The 18639-nt window shown below is 51.8% G+C and overlaps 1 protein-coding gene across 1 annotated transcript; it reads left to right on the forward strand.

The window, feature by feature from the left end:
* Window positions 1–2201: 2201 nt before the first annotated feature.
* On the forward strand, window positions 2202–15548 carry LOC308048648 (endothelial cell-selective adhesion molecule-like; the record flags this gene model as incomplete). Its single annotated transcript, XM_080357908.1, has 7 exons — window positions 2202–2244; window positions 12153–12310; window positions 13000–13213; window positions 13282–13437; window positions 13671–13793; window positions 13887–14025; window positions 14797–15548. 7 exons carry the CDS (start codon window positions 2202–2204, stop codon window positions 15122–15124), a joined length of 1161 nt encoding a protein of 386 aa, XP_080214034.1. The 3' UTR covers window positions 15125–15548.
* Window positions 15549–18639: the final 3091 nt, after the last annotated feature.

Below are 18639 nucleotides of genomic sequence, written 5' to 3' on the forward strand. Positions count from 1 at the left end.
GGGCTTTGTGCCCTTTTATTTTGCGTTATTATCCATCTTGCGGATTCAAATCGGACTTTTCACCCCCAAAAAACCCCTCGTTTCCACGTGGAAAAGAGGTGCGTGGGGTGTTTTTCCACCTGATTCCCCCCCCGGGGAGCGACTGTTGGTACATTCCACGTGGCGTTTTCATACAAAACACAGAAAGCCCAGTTTATTTTGTTGGTTTTTAACTCCACGGCGTCTCGTTTTTACCGCATCTCGTTCAGTGTTCTCACGGATCTGAATCAATAAGCAATAGAAAAGGGCGAGTTCGACCCCAAATCACGGAGACTGTTTTTAAAGCCGCCCTTCGATACCCTTGTATATAATTTCGAACTTGGTTTTGCCACCCGTCGAGTGTTTTTTCTTATGATTTTTTGTCCAACAATCCAAGCTGTGACAACGGGGGGGTCGGGAGGGGACACGGGGGGGACACACACACACATTTAATGCCTTTTTCAGCCGCGTTATTATATAAAAACCCATTATCTCGCGCGCCGGCGCTTCCCATTGGTTCTATTTTGATGATTCCCAAGCTCATCGATCGGTGAAGTTGTGACATACGATGAATGTGTCGGTCCTAATAAAATCAAACGAACGCGGAGGGGCTGCAGAAAATGTCTTTCCCCCCCTTAAAAAGGCTGAATTTTAGGGGGGGGATTTCCACATTTTTTAAGATTTTTATTTGAATTTAAAATTTTAACTTTATCGCTGCTCAGAGGCGCCTGAAATGGTTGGAAAGAGGTTGAAGCGAAGCTCCAGCGCTTGAAATGTCGCCCTGAAGTTGGGTAAGTTGCCCTAAAATTGGGTAAGTTGCCCCAAAATTGGGGACACCACGGGGGGTTGATGCCCCCGGAGCCGCATCCGGGCGGGATTTACGGGGGAAACTGAGGGCAGGGGATTAATTCTTCCTCCTCCTCCTCCGCGTTTAATCCCCGCCAGGGTTGTGCCGAGGACGGGGCCAGTTCACCCGGGACGCCCGAAAATCCACGACCCCCCGGGCATAATTGGCCTTTTTGGGGTGTTTTTATTGGAAGATTTAATGTGGTTTCTGGGGAGGTTGGGGGGTGATACGGGATGTCACATTGTGCCCCCTTGCCCATATTATTATCATTAATAATGACCCCAAATAATAATGACCCCAAATAATAATGACCCCAAATAATTCATAATAAGCCCAAATAATAATAACCTCCAAAGAATTCATAACAACCACAAATTATTAATAATAACCCCAAATAATTAATAATAGCAAAAGATAATTCATAGTAACCCTAATAATTAATAATTATACCAAATAAATAATTAATAATGACCCAAATAATAATAGCCCCAAGTAATTAATAACAACCCCAAATGATAACAACACCAAACAATAACAAGGCCAAATAATTAATAACCCCAAGTAATAATAAGCCCAAGTAATTAAATAGTAACCCCAAGTAATTAATAGTAACCCCAAGTAATTAATAGTAATGCCAAATAGTAATAGGCAAAAATAATTCATGATAAACCAAATAATTAATAATGACTCAAATAATAATAGCTGTAAGTAATAACCCCAAATAACGAAAAACAACTGCAAATAATTAATTGTAACCCCAAGTAATTAATAGTAACCCCAAATAATTATAACCCCAGATAATTAGTAATAGCTCCAAATAATAATAACCCCAAGTAATTGATAATAACCCCAAATAGTTAATAACTCCAAATAATAATAGCCCCAAGTAATTAATTCATAATAACACAAAATAATTTAATAATAAGCCTGAGTCATTAATCAATAAAAACCCCAAATACTTGATAATAACCCCAAATAATAATAATGCCGAGTAATTAATTCATAGTAACCCCAAATATTTAATAACCTCAAATAATTCACAATAATCTTAAATAATTAATAACCTCAAATAACTCATAACCCCAACTATTTTTTTTGCTAATAACCTCAAACCGTTAATTAATCATCGCAACTCCGTTGCTGTGTGGCCGGGGGGGGCCAGTGCCCGGGGCTGGGACCCCCGAAATGGGGACAGGCCACACCCCTCGGCGATGCCACGCCCTATCCAAAGCCCCGCCCCTTCTTTGGCCACGCCCCTCCTAGGCCACGCCCCCACCTGCGGGCGGCCCCCCCGGTCCCCGTTCCCCCCCCGGCACCTGCTGCGGCGGCTCCGGCCATGGGCGCGCTGGGGGCAGCGCTGGCGGCGGCGGCGCTGCTGGGTGAGCGGGGACCGGGACCGGGGGCGGGGAGCACCCGGGGGGACCCAGCGGTACCGGGGACAGCGGGGGGGACACCCGGAGGGACTCGGCAGTACCGGGGGGTCACTGGGTAGGACACGGGGGTACGGGGGTGGCATCCGGAGGGACATGGGAGCAGCGGGCAGGACACGGGGGACACACCCGGAGGGACGCGGGAGTACCGAGGGGGTCACCGAGCGGGACACGGGAGCACGGGGCAGAACACGGGGGTACCAGGGGGGACACCCGGAGGGACCCAGCGGTACCGGGGGGGGCACCGGGCAGGGTACGGGGATACCGGGGAGAGCGGGCAGGATACGGGGGAAACACCCGGAGGGACTTGGGAGTACAGGGGGGATCACCGGGTAGGACACGGGGGTAAGGGGGGGACACCCGGAGGGACCCAGCGGTACCAGGGGACACCGGCTTGGACCCGGGACTACCGAGGGGGGCAGCTTTAAAGGGGAACCCGGGGGGGCCCCAATCCCACCCCCGTCCCCTCTTTGGGGCGCTCGGAGAGAGGAAAATGTGGGAAAAAGCCACTTGGAGCTGCCCCCAAATTGAAACCCCCCGGTGTCGGGGGGGACACAACCCGGTACCCACCTCCCTGCACAGGCAAAAAACATCCAATAACCTTTGCTTTTTATGTTTCCCATGATAAAAACTTAACGAGGGTGACGCACCTCAACCCCCTCTATCAATTGGCTTTTTCCCTCTTAATTTCCAAATTAATTCTGATTAAATTTTGGGGGTTGAGGGGGAAATGGCACCATCGCTGCGAAGGGCAAACATCCCTTTGGGGAAAGGAAACGGCCCCAAAACCACAATAGCGGCCGCGTTTCCTCTGCATGGGTGTGGGTCCCGATCCGCTTTGCTCCTTGAAGGGATTCTTTTTATCTTCCCGTTATAATAGTTAATTGTTAATCATTTTTAAACAAACCGTGGGGGTCGGTTCATCCTTAACCCGGCGGCTTCTCCCTTCCCCGCATCCCAACGTCGTTCATGTGCGATGGGTCCCCAAAACCATCACACCCGGGATGGGGTGGGTGCTGGAGGGACCGAGAGCCCCAAAATGCAGCAAGAAGAGATTTTTGAGCCTAAAAATACCGGAAAAAGAGACTTTTGAGCCCCAAAAATGCAGCAAGAAGAGATTTTGGAGCCTAAAAATGCAGGAAAATGAGAATTTTGAGCCCCCAAAAAGCAGCTTGAAGAGATTTTGGAGCCTAAAAATGCTGGGAAAAGACTTTTGAGCCCCCAAAAAACAGCTGGAAGAGATTTTTGAGCGCAAAAATGCAGCAAATAGAGACTTTTGAGCCTAAAAAATGCAGTAAAAAGGTATTTTTAAGCCCAAAAATGCAGCAAAAAGAGACTTTTGAGCCCCAAAGAAGCAGCTAGAAGAGATTTTTGAGCCCCAAAAATGCAGCAAAATGAGACTTTTAAGCCCAAAAATGCAGCAAGAAATGACTTTAAAGCCCCAAAATGCAGCAAGGAGAGAATTTTGCACCCCAAATAGCTGGTTTTCCTTCATTTTGCATCCAGAAGTCCTGTCCCCACCCTATGGGCTCCATATGGGAGTGGAACCCAGCGCCCGGCGGCCCCGGCGCCGCCGTTTCCATCGGGGCCGAAGTCACGTCCCTGCGTTATCGTGATTTGATTTCATTTCCATGTTTCCTTCCCAAATTTGGTCTCTCTGGAGGCTCCGGCGCTTTCTGACCCCCCAGCCCGGGGTCGTGGGAAAAGCCGCCCTGGATTTTCCCAACGGGCGCCTCCGATCCGCCCCGTTATAAATAGAAATAAGGGAAAAAATACCCCAGAAACAATTAAAACAATTAACAAAACCGTACCCGGGTGGTTGCGTCTCATGGCCAAGCTGCTCCTCGACCTTTTTCCAAGCTTTTTAATGGTCATTTTATCTATTTCTTAATCATTTTTGCGGTCAAATTCCCCCTGCGGAGCTTAAACCCCCAGCGTGGGCTCTAGGGATTTAATTCGGGTCTTGGTTTCACATGAATCCGGAGCCTTAATCCCAATGCACGGGGTCATCGAACCCTCCGGCTGTTAATTCCCTATAGGGTTAATACCCTATAGGCTCTTCTTATTTTCCCCCTGGTTTTGGGGGGTTCGGGCTGAGCATTGAGCCAGCAAACAGCTTTATTGGGGTGAAACGCTGTGATTTTAGATAAGGACGATGCATTAACATGGGGATTAATATCGATGTTGGATTTAAAGTTATTTCCATAGGGGAAAATAATTAAAAGGTGAATTTGATTTTTATAGTGGGGAAAAAGGTTTAAAGGTGTTTCAAAAGGTTAAAATAAATGTGGTTTATAGGTAAAAATAAAGGTGTTTTCTAGGTAGATGGAAAGGTGTTTCTTCCCCTCAATGTGGACAGATGGGCTGAAGCGCATGGAAAACACCCGGGCAGGTGCTTTGCTTGAGGCAGCTGGACTAAAATCCAGGTTTTTCAGCCCAAATAGCAGCTGGGAGGCCCCGTGTGTCCCGTCCCCCCCCCAATCCGCGTATGAGCGCCGGGAGCGGCTTAATTTTTTCGATCTGGTTAAAGCATTAGAGGATTTGAAGCGCCGAGGTGGCCAAAGCCGGAGCCGATGCCAAAGGGTTCGGTCCCGCCGCTCCAGCGCCGGGTTTTGCCGCCTCTTTTTAGGCTCGGAATTGGTCGACGTTTTAAATTTGGGGTGAATTCTGCCAGAAAAAGGGGTTTTTTTAGGAAATGAGCATCCTCCGGATCCGTCACCACGGGGGTGATGGAGCCGCCATCTGGTTTAGGGATCACAGAGTCAAGGCGCCATTCACATGGTCGTCATTAGGTTTCAGAGTTAACAAGGTGTCATGGCGCTGGTTTTGAGCTCCCTTGGGAAATCCCCAGCCGGTTCCGGAGCATTTTTCCCCTCTGGAGCCTCCATTTCCCCTCCAGCTCCCTTTTCCTGTCACTTCTTTATGTATTTTGCCCCAAAATGATGCTGGGCTGAGAAACAATGAATTCATGTGGCTGGTGGGGATGCCCGAAGGTTCAGCTGCAGCACCATCTGATGCCATCTGCATCATTAATTAATAACCATGATTATTATTATTAACATAATCATTAACATTTATTATTAACATTGTTATTCCCATTATTATTAGAATTATTAACATCATTATCACTATCACATCCTCGCTATTACAACTACCCTTATCAAACCAGTAGGGACATGATACCAGCACATATTCTTTATGAATATTGATATAGTTATTATAGAATATATACAACTTATTATTACATATATTTTATTACATATATTTATTCTAGAAATCACAAACGAATCATTAGTCGCCATTTATTCTCTCGCACCCGATCCAAATTTGCCACAATCCAACACATAATTCTCTTGACAACGCCGCATAATTCTCTTCACAACGCCCTGTAATTCCGCTATAATCCCCGCTAATCCCCGCTCCATCTTTTATTCAGCTCCACCTCATTAATAAGACTAATAATATAAATCAATTCGCTCCTCGCCGCCGTCTCCATCGCCCGGTAGCGTTTTATTCCACCCCCCACCCCAAGGACTTAAGGGTTTATGTTCTTAGGCTGCTTGAGCTATTTTTGAGCATCCTCACCAGGCCAGGGCTGATTCCTCCTCATTTTTTACTCCGGGGAAGGGAAGTTTGATTTGTTTCCTTGTTGTTGTTAATTCCTGGGAAGGTTTATCAGCCCCAGCAGAGTTTCCTGCCCGGAGCTCCAAGGCTCCGTCCGGAAAACCAGGGCGGGGGGTTGACGAACGGATGCGCAAGAAAGAGGCTAAAAATACCACCCCCCCGGCGCTTTGTTTGCCCTGAAGAAAGCAAATGAAAGCTCTGAGTTCATAAGGAAGAGGCAAAATCCTTTGGTTTCTCCCCAAAGCCTCCAGTTTTGGGGGGATGGGGCAGCGGCGTGGTCCCCCTGCCCCATCCCGAGCGTGGCGGGGGCAGCCGGGGACGCGATCGATGGGATGCGGGGACCGAGCGGGCGGGATGCGGGAGCTGCTTCCCCCCCGGGGAGAAATAAACCCGGCCTAAACCCTGAGCCGATTAATTTTCCGGCTGAGCTTTAACGAGCAAAGCCGGGGAATAATCTGCCGAGCATCCTTATCCGGGTGGTGGTACCCGAGGGGGGGGCAGGGGGGGATGAAGGAATGTGGGATTCGGGGTGAGATGTTCGGGATGAGATATTTGGGGTGGGATATTCAGGATGGGATATTTGGGGTGGTATATTTGGGGTGTGATATTCGGGATGAGATACTCAGGATGGGATGATCGGGATGAGATATTTAGAGTGGGATGTTTGGGGTGGGATATTCAGGATGAGATATTTGGGGTGGGATATTCAGGGTGGAATATTCAAGGTGGGATATTCGTGGCAGCATATTCAGGATGGGTTATTTAGGGTGGTATATTAGGGATGGGCTATTTGGGATGGGATATTTGGGATGAGATATTCGAGGTGGGGTGTTTGGGATGGGATATTTAGAGTGGGATGTTTGGGGTGGAATATTTGGGATGAGATTTGGGGCAGGATATTTTGGATGATATATTCAAGGTGCAGTACTCAGGGTGGGATATTCAGGATGGGATATTCAAGGTGGAGTATTTAGGGCAGGATATTCAGGATGAGATATTTGGGGTGGAGTATTCAGGACGGGATATTTGGCGTGGGGTAGTTAGGGTGGAATATTCGGGGTGGGATATTCAGGATGGGATATTTGGGGTGGTATATTTGGGGTGTGATATTCAGGATGAGATATTCAGGGTGGGATGATCAGGATGGAATGTTTAGAGTGGGATGTTATTTGGGGTGGAATATTTGGGGTGGAATATTCAAGACGGGATATTCATGGCGACGTATTTGGGATGGGATATTTGGGATGAGATACTTGGGATGGGACATTTGGGGTGGGATATTTGAGGTGAAATATTCAGGATGGGATATTTGGGGTGGGATAGTCAGGACAGGATATTTGGGGTGGGGTATTCAGGATGGGATATTTGGGATGGGGTATTTAGGGTGGAATATTCAGGGTGTGATATTCAGGATGGGATATTTAGGATTGTGTATTTGGTGTGGGATGTTCGGGACGAGATATTCGGGGTGGGATATTCAGGATGGGATATTTGGGGTGTGATATTCAGGATGAGATATTCAGGGTGGGATGTTTGGGATGGGATATTTAGAGTGAGATGTTTGGGGTGGGATATTTGGGATGAGATTTGGGGCAGGACATTCAGGATGTGATGGGGTGGGATATTCGGGGTGGTATTTTCAAGGTGGGATATTCAAGACGAGATATTCATGGCAGCGTATTCGGGATGGGATATTTAGTGTGGTATATTCAGGATGGGCTATTCGGGGCGGGATAGTTGGGATGAGGTATTTGAGGTGGAATATTCGGGAATGGATATTTGAGGTGGAATATTCCGTGTGGGATATTCAGGATGGGATATTTGGGATGGGGTATTTAGGGTGGAATATTCAGGGTGTGATATTCAGGATGGGATATTTAGGGTGGTATATTTGGGGTGTGATATTTGTGGCAGCATATTCGGGATGGGATATTTAGGGTGGTATATTCAGGATGGGATATTTGGGGTGGGATGTTTGGGGTGGGATATTCAGGATGGGATATTTAGGGTGGTATATTTGGGGTGTGATATTCGGGATGAGATATTCAGGATGAAATGATCGGGATGGGATATTTAGAGTGGGATGTTTGGGGTGGGATATTCAGGATGAGATGTTTGGGGTGGGATATTCAGGGTGGAATATTTGGGGTGGAATGTTCAAAGTGGGATATTCGTGACGGTGTATTCAGGATGAGCTATTTAGGGTAGTATATTAGGGATGGGCTATTTGGGATGGGATATTTGGGGTGTGATATTCGGGATGAGATATTCGAGGTGGGGTGTTCGGAATGGGATATTTAGAGTGGGATGTTTGGGGTGGAATATTTGGGATGAGATTTGGGGCAGGATATTTTGGATGGTATATTCAAGGTGCAGTACTCGGGGTGGGATATTCAGGATGGGATATTCAAGGTGGAGTATTTAGGGCAGGATATTCAGGATGAGATATTTAGGGTGGAGTATTCAGGACGAGATATTTGGCGTGGGCTAGTTAGGGTGGAATATTCGGGGTGGGATATTCAGGATGGGATATTTGGGGTGGTATATTTGGGGTGTGATATTCAGGATGAGATATTCAGGGTGGGATGATCGGAATGGAATGTTTAGAGTGGGATGTTATTTGGGGTGGGATATTCGGGGTGGAATATTTGGGGTGGAATATTCAAGACGGGATATTCATGGTGACATACTTGGGATGGGATATTCGGGATGGGATATTTGGGGTGGGATATTTGGGGTGGGATATTCGGGATGGGATATTTGGGGTGGAATATTCAGGATGGGATATTTGGGGTGGGATATTCAGGATGGGATATTTGGGGTGGGATATTCAGGACAGGATATTTGGGGTGGGGTATTTAGGGTGGAATATTCAGGGTGTGATATTCAGGATGGGATATTTAGGATTGTGTATTTGGTGTGGGATGTTCGGGACGAGATATTCGGGGTGGGATATTCAGGATGGGATATTTGGGGTGTGATATTCAGGATGAGATATTCAGGGTGGGATGTTTGGGATGGGATATTTAGAGTGAGATGTTTGGGGTGGGATATTTGGGATGAGATTTGGGGCAGGACATTCAGGATGTGATGGGGTGGGATATTCGGGGTGGTATTTTCAAGGTGGGATATTCAAGACGAGATATTCATGGCAGCGTATTCGGGATGGGATATTTAGTGTGGTATATTCAGGATGGGCTATTCGGGGCGGGATAGTTGGGATGAGGTATTTGAGGTGGAATATTCGGGAATGGATATTTGAGGTGGAATATTCCGTGTGGGATATTCAGGATGGGATATTTGGGATGGGGTATTTAGGGTGGAATATTCAGGGTGTGATATTCAGGATGGGATATTTAGGGTGGTATATTTGGGGTGTGATATTTGTGGCAGCATATTCGGGATGGGATATTTAGGGTGGTATATTCAGGATGGGATATTTGGGGTGGGATGTTTGGGGTGGGATATTCAGGATGGGATATTTAGGGTGGTATATTTGGGGTGTGATATTCGGGATGAGATATTCAGGATGAAATGATCGGGATGGGATATTTAGAGTGGGATGTTTGGGGTGGGATATTCAGGATGAGATGTTTGGGGTGGGATATTCAGGGTGGAATATTTGGGGTGGAATGTTCAAAGTGGGATATTCGTGACGGTGTATTCAGGATGAGCTATTTAGGGTAGTATATTAAGGATGGGCTATTTGGGATGGGATATTTGGGGTGTGATATTCGGGATGAGATATTCGAGGTGGGGTGTTCGGAATGGGATATTTAGAGTGGGATGTTTGGGGTGGAATATTTGGGATGAGATTTGGGGCAGGATATTTTGGATGGTATATTCAAGGTGCAGTACTCGGGGTGGGATATTCAGGATGGGATATTCAAGGTGGAGTATTTAGGGCAGGATATTCAGGATGAGATATTTAGGGTGGAGTATTCAGGACGAGATATTTGGCGTGGGCTAGTTAGGGTGGAATATTCGGGGTGGGATATTCAGGATGGGATATTTGGGGTGGTATATTTGGGGTGTGATATTCAGGATGAGATATTCAGGGTGGGATGATCGGAATGGAATGTTTAGAGTGGGATGTTATTTGGGGTGGGATATTCGGGGTGGAATATTTGGGGTGGAATATTCAAGACGGGATATTCATGGTGACATACTTGGGATGGGATATTCGGGATGGGATATTTGGGGTGGGATACTTGGGATGGGACATTTGGGGTGGGATATTTGAGGTGAAATATTCAGGATGGGATATTTGGGGTGGGATATTCAGGACAGGATATTTGGGGTGGGGTATTTAGGGTGGAATATTCAGGGTGTGATATTCAGGATGGGATATTTAGGATTGTGTATTTGGTGTGGGATGTTCGGGACGAGATATTCGGGGTGGGATATTCAGGATGGGATATTTGGGGTGTGATATTCAGGATGAGATATTCAGGGTGGGATGTTTGGGATGGGATATTTAGAGTGGGGTGTTTGGGGTGGGATATTTGGGATGAGATTTGGGGCAGGACATTTAGGATGAGATGGGGTGGGATGTTCAGGGTGGTATATTCAAGGTGGGATATTCAAGACGGGATATTCATGGCAGCGTATTCGGGATGGGATATTTAGTGTGGTATATTCAGGATGGGCTATTCGGGGCGGGATAGTTGGGATGAGGTATTTGAGGTGGAATATTCGGGAATGGATATTTGAGATGGAATATTCCGGGTGGGATATTCAGGATGGGATATTTGGGGTGGGGTATTTAGGGTGGAATATTCAGGGTGTGATATTCAGGATGGGATATTTAGGGTGGTATATTTGGGGTGTGATATTTGTGGCAGCATATTCGGAATGGGATATTTAGGGTGGTATATTCAGGACGGGATATTTAGGGTGGTATATTTGGGGTGTGATATTCGGGATGAGATATTCAGGATGAGATGATCGGGATGGGATATTTAGAGTGGGATGTTTGGGGTGGGATATTCAGGATGAGATATTTGGGGTGGGATATTCAGGGTGGAATACTCAAGGTGGGATATTCATGGTGGAATATTCAAGGTGGGATATTTGTGGAGGCGTATTCGGGATGGGCTATTTAGGGTGGAATATTAGGGATGGGCTATTTGGGATGGGATATTTGGGATGAGATATTTGGGGTGGAGTATTCAGGGTGGAATATTCGAGGTGGGATATTTGGGGTGGAATATTTGGGGTGGGATATCCAGGATGGGATATTTGGGGTGTGATATTCGGGATGAGATATTTGGGGTGGGGTGTTCGGGATGAGATATTTAGAGTGGGATGTTTGGGGTGGGATATTTGGGATGAGATTTGGGGCAGGATATTTTGGATGGTATATTCGAGGTTCAGTACTCAGGGTGGGATATTCAGGATGGGATATTCAAGGTGGAATATTCAGGGTGGGATATTTGGGGCAGAATATTAAGGATGAGATATTTGGGGTGGGATATTCAGGGTGGAATATTCAAGGTGGGATATTCATGGCGGCATATTTGGGATGGGATATCTGGGGTGGAGTATTCAGGGTGGAATATTCGGGGTGGGATATTTGGGACTGAATATTTGGGGTGCGATATTCAGGATGAGATATTTGGGGTGGGATATTTGAGGTGTGATATTCGGGATGAGATATTTGGGGTGGAATATTCAGGATGGGATATTTGAGGTGGAATATTCAGGGTGGGATATTTGGGGTGGTATATTTGTGGTGTGATATTCGAGATGAGATATTCGGGGTGGGATGTTCGAGATGGGATATTCAGGGTGGGATATTTGGGATGAGGTATTTGGGGTGAGATTTTCAGGGTGGAATATTCAAGGTGGGATATTCGTGGTGGCATATTCGGGAAGGGATATTTGGGGTGGGATATTTAGGATAGGTTGGAGGGTCAGGAGAAAGCACCCACAGATAATCCCAGTTTAGCACAAAATGAGGATCCTGGGATAACTGGGAGCACTCATGGGTGCACATGGGTGACTGGGGGGGTGAACTTTTTCAGCTGGAGATTTTCTTATCCTGGGAAATGGGGACAGCAGGGGACAACGTGGTCCAAGGGGGACAGGAGGGGACAACGTGGTCCCACGTCCTCATGGAGGAGAAACGTCCTCCTGGCGATGACCGGTGGGATTTCACTGGGGCTTTTCCAAATTTTGGTGGCTTTTTCTGGAAAAATGTCACCCGGGGTTGTGTCCTGTCCTGTTGTCAGGTGTCACGTCGGCTGTGCTGGAGGTGCACGTGGGGACGGGCTCGGTGTTCTCGGTGGAGGGGCAGCGGGCGGTGCTGCCCGCCTGGTACACCAGCCGCTCGCAGAAGAAGCCGTACGTCACCTGGCTGCTGGACAAGGACGATGCCGACCCCTTCCAGGTGGGGGACAGGTGCCCATGGTGGCGGGACGCTCGTGGCGCCCACCACAAGGTGGCACCTATGATGAGGTGAAGCTCATGGTGCCCACCATGAGGTGGCACCTATGATGGGGTGAAGCTCATGGTGCCACCTATGATGGGATGAAGCTCGTGGTGCCCACCACGAGGTGGCACCTGTGATGGGGTGAAGCTCATGGTGCCACCTATGATGGGATGAAGCTCGTGGTGCCCACCACGAGGTGGCACCTATGATGGGGTGAAACTCATGGTGCCCACCGTGAAGTGGCACCTATGATGGGGTGAAGCTTGTGGTGCCTACCATGGGGTGATACCCATGATGGGGATATGCATATGATGGGAGAGATGCTTGTGGTGATGGTGATGTGGAGATGCCCACCATGAGGTCCTGCCTGCGGTGCCTGCAATGGGGAGGTGCTTGTGGTGCCCACCATGGGAAGATACCCAAGATGGGGAGATGCCCTTGGTAGGAGGATGCTCACAGTGCCCGTGATGGGGACATAGTCACGGTGCCCACAATGCAAAGATGTTTGTGGTGCCCACAATGAGATGTTTGTGGTGCCCACGATGGGGAGATGTTCATGATGTCCACAAGGGGGAGATTCTTGGTGGGACTCTTGGGGTCCCCCCTCCCAGAGGTGACCCCACGCATGTTGTCCCCACCCCGAGCAGGTCCTGACCTACCTGGACGGGACGGTGAAGGTGGAGGAGACGGAGCTGAAGCCCCGCGTGGGCTTCCTGCACCCCGTCCTCAGTCACAACATCTCCCTGGTCATCAACGTCACCCGCGAAGGGGACTCGGGACAATACATGTGCACCGTCAACGTGGTGGACGAGGCCACCAGCACCGGCAAGAACGTCGCCGTCATCAACCTCACCGTCCTGGGTAAGGCCCCGCCGGTCCCCCCCGCTTCGTTGTCATCCCCGTGTGGGGACTAATGCTGGTTCCCGCAGTGCCACCGGCTGTCCCCACCTGTCACCTGCACGGCAGCCCGGCCGTGGGAGCCAACGTCACCTTGAGCTGCTCCTCGGAGAAGGGGAAACCATCGCCCGGGTACCAATGGCAGCGCACGGCCCCCATCCCGCAGGTTTTCTTCCCCCCCGCCCAGGGTAAGGTGTCACCACATGGGGGGGACAAAGCAATCCGAGAGGGGACATAAAAATCCCGAGGGGGGCACAAAATATCTCAGGAGGGACAAAAAGTCCCAGGGAACGCTTTGGGCTCCGTCCTGCGTGGGCAGGCGTGGAGTATCAGGGAATAATGTCACCTTAGCCCTGCGTGGGGACATTGTGGGGACACTGCAGGGGACACAACACCCCAATTTGTGTCCCCCCCGTCACAGACCGAGCCAAGGGCACCCTCAAGCTGACCAACCTGTCCCTGGAGATGTCAGGACTTTATGTCTGTGTGGCTGAGAACCGGGCGGGCTCAGCCGAGTGCAGCGTCGCGCTGGAGGTGCACACAAGTGAGTACGTGTCTGCGGGGTTGGGGACAGTCCCCGCCGTGTCCCCACGGTGTCCCCGCGGACACAAAACCTGCCGGTGTCTCTGTCCGGCAGCCAGCGCCAAAGCCGTCATCGCCGGCGCCGTGTTGGGCTCCCTGGGCGCTCTGGCCACCGTCATCTTCTTCGCCCGGCGGGTCGTTGGCTACCGGAGGAAGAAACGGGACGGGCAGGAGGACGTGGCCAATGAGATCAAGTGAGGAATTGTCATCGTTTGGTTCAGAGTTAACGGGAGGCGGGGAGCACATTTCTGACTGTATGTAGTTGTCATTAGGTTTCAGAGTTAACAGGGCGGGGAGGAGGGTTCTGCTTCTGGCCAGTGATTGCTAGTTTTCCAGGTTAACAGAGGGAGAGGTTTCTATCGCTGTCTGGTCATCAGTAGGTTTCAGAGTTAACAGGATGGGGGGAAGGACATTTCTGTCTGTATGTAGTCATCATTAGGTTTCAGAGTTAACAGGGCAGGGAGGAGGTTTCTACTTCTGGCCAGTGATTGCTAGTTTTCCGAGTTAACGGAGTGGGAGGAGGGACCATCTCTGGCCTGTCATCAGTAGGTTTCAGAGTTAACAGGGCAGGGAGGAGGGTTCTGCTTCTGGCCAGTGATCGCCAGTTTTCCCGGTTAACAGAGGGAGAGGTTTCCATGTCTGGCTGGTCATCAGTAGGTTTTAGAGTTAACAGGAGCGGGGAGAACGTTTCTGTCTATATGTAGTCATCATTAGGTTTCAGAGTTAATGAGGAGGAGGAGGTTTCCACCTCTGGCCCATTATTGCCACTTTTCTGAGTTAACAGATAGGGAGGAGACACAACTCTAGCCAGTCATCGTTAGGTTTCAGAGTTAACAAGAGCATTTTCCACCTCTATTTCCCCTCCTTTTCCTCTTGCCCCCCCATCTGGGGCCCTGCACAGCCCTGGGGTTTGGGGACATGGAGGGGGGGACATGGGGTTTGTCTCTGACCCCCCCTCTCCGCAGGGAAGACGCTGTGGCCCCCAAAACCCCGACCTGGGCGCGACGCCCGGCGGCCGACACCATCTCCAAAACCAGCACCTTGTCGTCCATCGCCGGCCCCCGGGGGGGACACTACGCCCTCACCCCACCCTCCGACACCGGCAGCTACCATGGGGCACCCCGCCCAGGGGGACGCCCCCCCGCCCGCTCCCCCCCCGCCCTCAATGGGACCCCTCGACGTCCCCAGGACCCTGTTGCCCCCCCAGGTTTGGTGCCCCACTCCGGTTTGACCCGGGCGGGCGCTGTCCCCGTCATGGTGCCAGCGCAAAGCCGAGCCGGCTCCTTGGTGTGACCCCCCCCAAAAAAGGGGTGTGCCCATACCCACCACCCCCATTTTCTGGGGTGTTTTCTTCCCTTTTTGGGTTACTTTGTGTTAAAAAACTGGACTCGGTGGGAGGCGTTTAATGGGGGTGCGGTTTGGGAGGGGCAAGTCTTGTAAATAGAACACCCCAAAAATGGCCCCGCCTGGGGGGCGCTTCTTTTTGTTTTCTTTTTTTTTATATATATCGGTCGAAATGGGGGATTTTTAATAAAAAAGAATTAAAAGCGGGAGGGACGGGGCGGGGGGGACGGGACACAACGCTTTTTTTAGGGGTTTTTTTCTGATTAAAAACGGCGCTGCCCGGCCCTCTGGTTTTGAGTGAATTTGTGGGGAGGTTTCCGTCTGCGGCCGGTCATCATTAGGTTTCAGAGTTAACAGGGCGGGGAGGGGCTTTCTGTTTCTGGTCAGTGATCGCCAGTTTTCCAAGTTAACAGAGCGGGAGGAGGTTTCCACCTCTGGCCAGTCATCAGTAGGTTTCAGAGTTAACGGGGCAAGAAGGACGTTGCCATACTGGCCAGTCATCAGTAGGTTTCAGAGTTAACGGGGCAAGGAGGACGTTGCCATACTGGCCAGTCATCAGTAGGTTTCAGAGTTATCGGGGCAAGGAGGACGTTGCCATACTGGCCAGTCATCAGTAAGTTTCAGAGTTAACGGGGCAAGGAGGACGTTGCCATATTGGCCAGTCATCGGTAGGCTTCAGAGTTAACGGGGCAAGGAGGAGGTTGCCATATTGGCCAGTCATTGCTCGTTTTCAGAGTTGGGGGGTTTGGGTGGGCCCCAAGTCCCTCTGTGTGATGTCACAGCGGCTGTGTGATGCCATAGTGGCCATGTGACGTCACAGCGGCTGTGTGATGTCACAGTGGCCGAGTGATGTCACAGCAGCTCTGTTTATTGGGGGGGTCCGGGGCGGGGGGGGGCAGGCGGGGGCGGCCCCGGGGGGCACATGCGGGGCTGGGGGGGCGAAGCGGCGGCTCCGGGGCCTCTGCGGGCGGCGGGGGGGACCGGGCGGCGGCGAGAGGGACCTGCGGGGGGAGAGAAGCGTCAGTGCTGCTGGAGTCTGCACCCAGTGCCCTGCACCTGCACCCTGTACCTGCACCCTGTACCTGCACCCTGTACCTGCACCCAGTGCCCTGCACCTGCACCCTGTACCTGCACCCAGTGCCCTGAGCCTGCACCTGCACCCTGCACCTGCACCCTGTACCTGCACCCAGTGCCCTGAGCCTGCACCTGCACCTGCACCCTGCACCTGCACCCTGTACCTGCACCCAGTGCCCTGCACCTGCACCCTGTACCTGCACCCAGTGCCCTGTACCTGCACCCAGTGCCCTGAGCCTGCACCCTGTACCTGCACCCAGTGCCCTGAGCCTGCACCCTGTACCTGCACCCTGTACCCTGAGCCTGCACCCTGTACCTGCACCCTGTACCTGCACCCAGTGCCCTGAATCTGTACCTGCACCCTGAGCCCTGTACCTGCACCCTGTGCCTTGTACCTGCACCCCGTACCTGCAGCCTGTGCCTTGTACCTGCAGCTGGTACCTGCACTCAGTGCCCTGTGCATGTACCCAGTGTCCTGAATCTGTACCTGCACCCAGTGCCCTGTACCTGCACCCCGTACCTGCAGCCTGCACCTGCAGCCTGTGCCCTGTACCTGCAGCTGGTACCTGCACCCAGTGCCCTGTGCCTGCACCCAGTGCCCTGTGCCTGCACCCTGTACCTGCACCTGCATTCTGTACCTGCACCCTGAGCCCTTTTACCTGCACTCAGTGCCCTGCCTGCACCCTGCTTGTGCACAACCCACACCTTGCAGCCTGCCTGTGCCCTGCACCCTGAGCCCTGTTCCTGCACCCTGCCTGCACCCTGGACCCTGCCTGCATCTTGTGCCCTGCCTGCACCCTGTGCCCTGCCTGCACCTGCCTGCACTGTGCCCTACCTGCACCCTGAGCTGTTCCTGCACCCTGCCTGTGTCTGCTTGCAGCCTGTGCCGTGTGCCCTGCCTGCACGCTGCCTGCACGCTGCTCCTGTGCCTGTTGCTGCGTCCCACAACCTCTCTATGCCCCATCCCCACCCTGCTCCTGCACCCTGCTCCTGTGTCCTGCTCCTGTGTCCTGCACCCTCTCCACACTCCATCCCCCCCTGCCTGCACCCTGCACCCCCCTGCCCTCTTTACACCCTGCCCACGCCCCGCTCCTGCAGCTGCACCCTCTCTGCACCCTGCCCGTGACCTACTTGCAGCCCGCCCACACCCTGCTGCTGCCTGCACCCTGCTGCACCCCGCTGCACCCTGCTGCACCCTGCACCCCGCTGCACCCTGCTGCACCCTGCTGCACCCTGCACCCCCCTGCACCCTGCTGCACCCTGCTGCACCCTGCACCCCCCTGCACCCTGCTGCACTCTGCACCCCGCTGCACCCTGCTGCACCCTGCACCCCCCTGCACCCTGCACCCCCCTGCACCCCGCTGCACCCTGCTGCACCCTGCACCCCCCTGCACCCTGCTGCACTCTGCACCCCCCTGCACCCTGCTGCACCCTGCACCCCCCTGCACCCTGCACCCCCCTGCACCCCGCTGCACCCTGCTGCACCCTGCACCCCGCTGCACGCTGCTGCACCCTGCACCATGCATCCTGCACCCCGCTGCACCCTGCACCCCGCTGCACCCTGCACCCTGCTGCACCCTGCAGCCTGCTGCACCCACTCCAGAACAGCACCCTGCACCCCATGTGTGCCCGCTCAGCCCACCTAACAACGTGTCCCTAACGAGGTGACCCTAATGAGGTGACCCTAATGAAGTGGCCCTAACAAGGCATGTGGCCCTGAGGAGCTGCACAGCCCCTGCGCTTGGCAGCTGCTTCCCCACTGCAGCCCCAGTTCAGCCCCACAGCAGCCCCAGTATAACCCCAGTTCAGCCCCAGTTCCTCCCCGCTATATCCCCAGTTCATCCCCACTGCCTCCCCAGTTCAGCCCCACTGCAGCCCTGGTTTATCCCCATTACACCCCCACTGTCTCCCTAGTTCATCCCCAGTTTATCCCCCATTCATCCCCAGTAAATCCCCCACTACATCCCCACTGCATCCCCAGTTCATCCCCATAGTGTCCCAGTTCATCCCCACTGATTCCCCAGTTTATCCCCACTACATCCCCAGTTTAATTCCCCATTCATCCCCACTGTATCCCCAGTTCATCCCCCATTCATCCCCAGTTTATCCCCCAGTTCATCCCCACTGTATCCCCAGTTCATCCCCCATTCATCCCCAGTTTATCCCCCAGTTCATCCCCACCATATCCCCCAGTTTCCCCACTACACTCCCGCTGTCTCCCCAGTCCATCCCAATCACACCAGCCAGCTCATCCCCACCCCAGCTCAGGGGACACAGGACACACACCCCCCGGCAGCCTCGTCTCCATGGGCTCTTTATTTCCCTTTTTCCCCCTTTTTCTTCCTTAAAAATGTTACCTTTTCCTGCCAGGAGACTGTGACACAGGCTTT

This window comes from Nesoenas mayeri (genome assembly GCF_963082525.1).
Source record: "Nesoenas mayeri genome assembly, chromosome: 22".
Lineage (NCBI taxonomy): Eukaryota > Metazoa > Chordata > Aves > Columbiformes > Columbidae > Nesoenas > Nesoenas mayeri.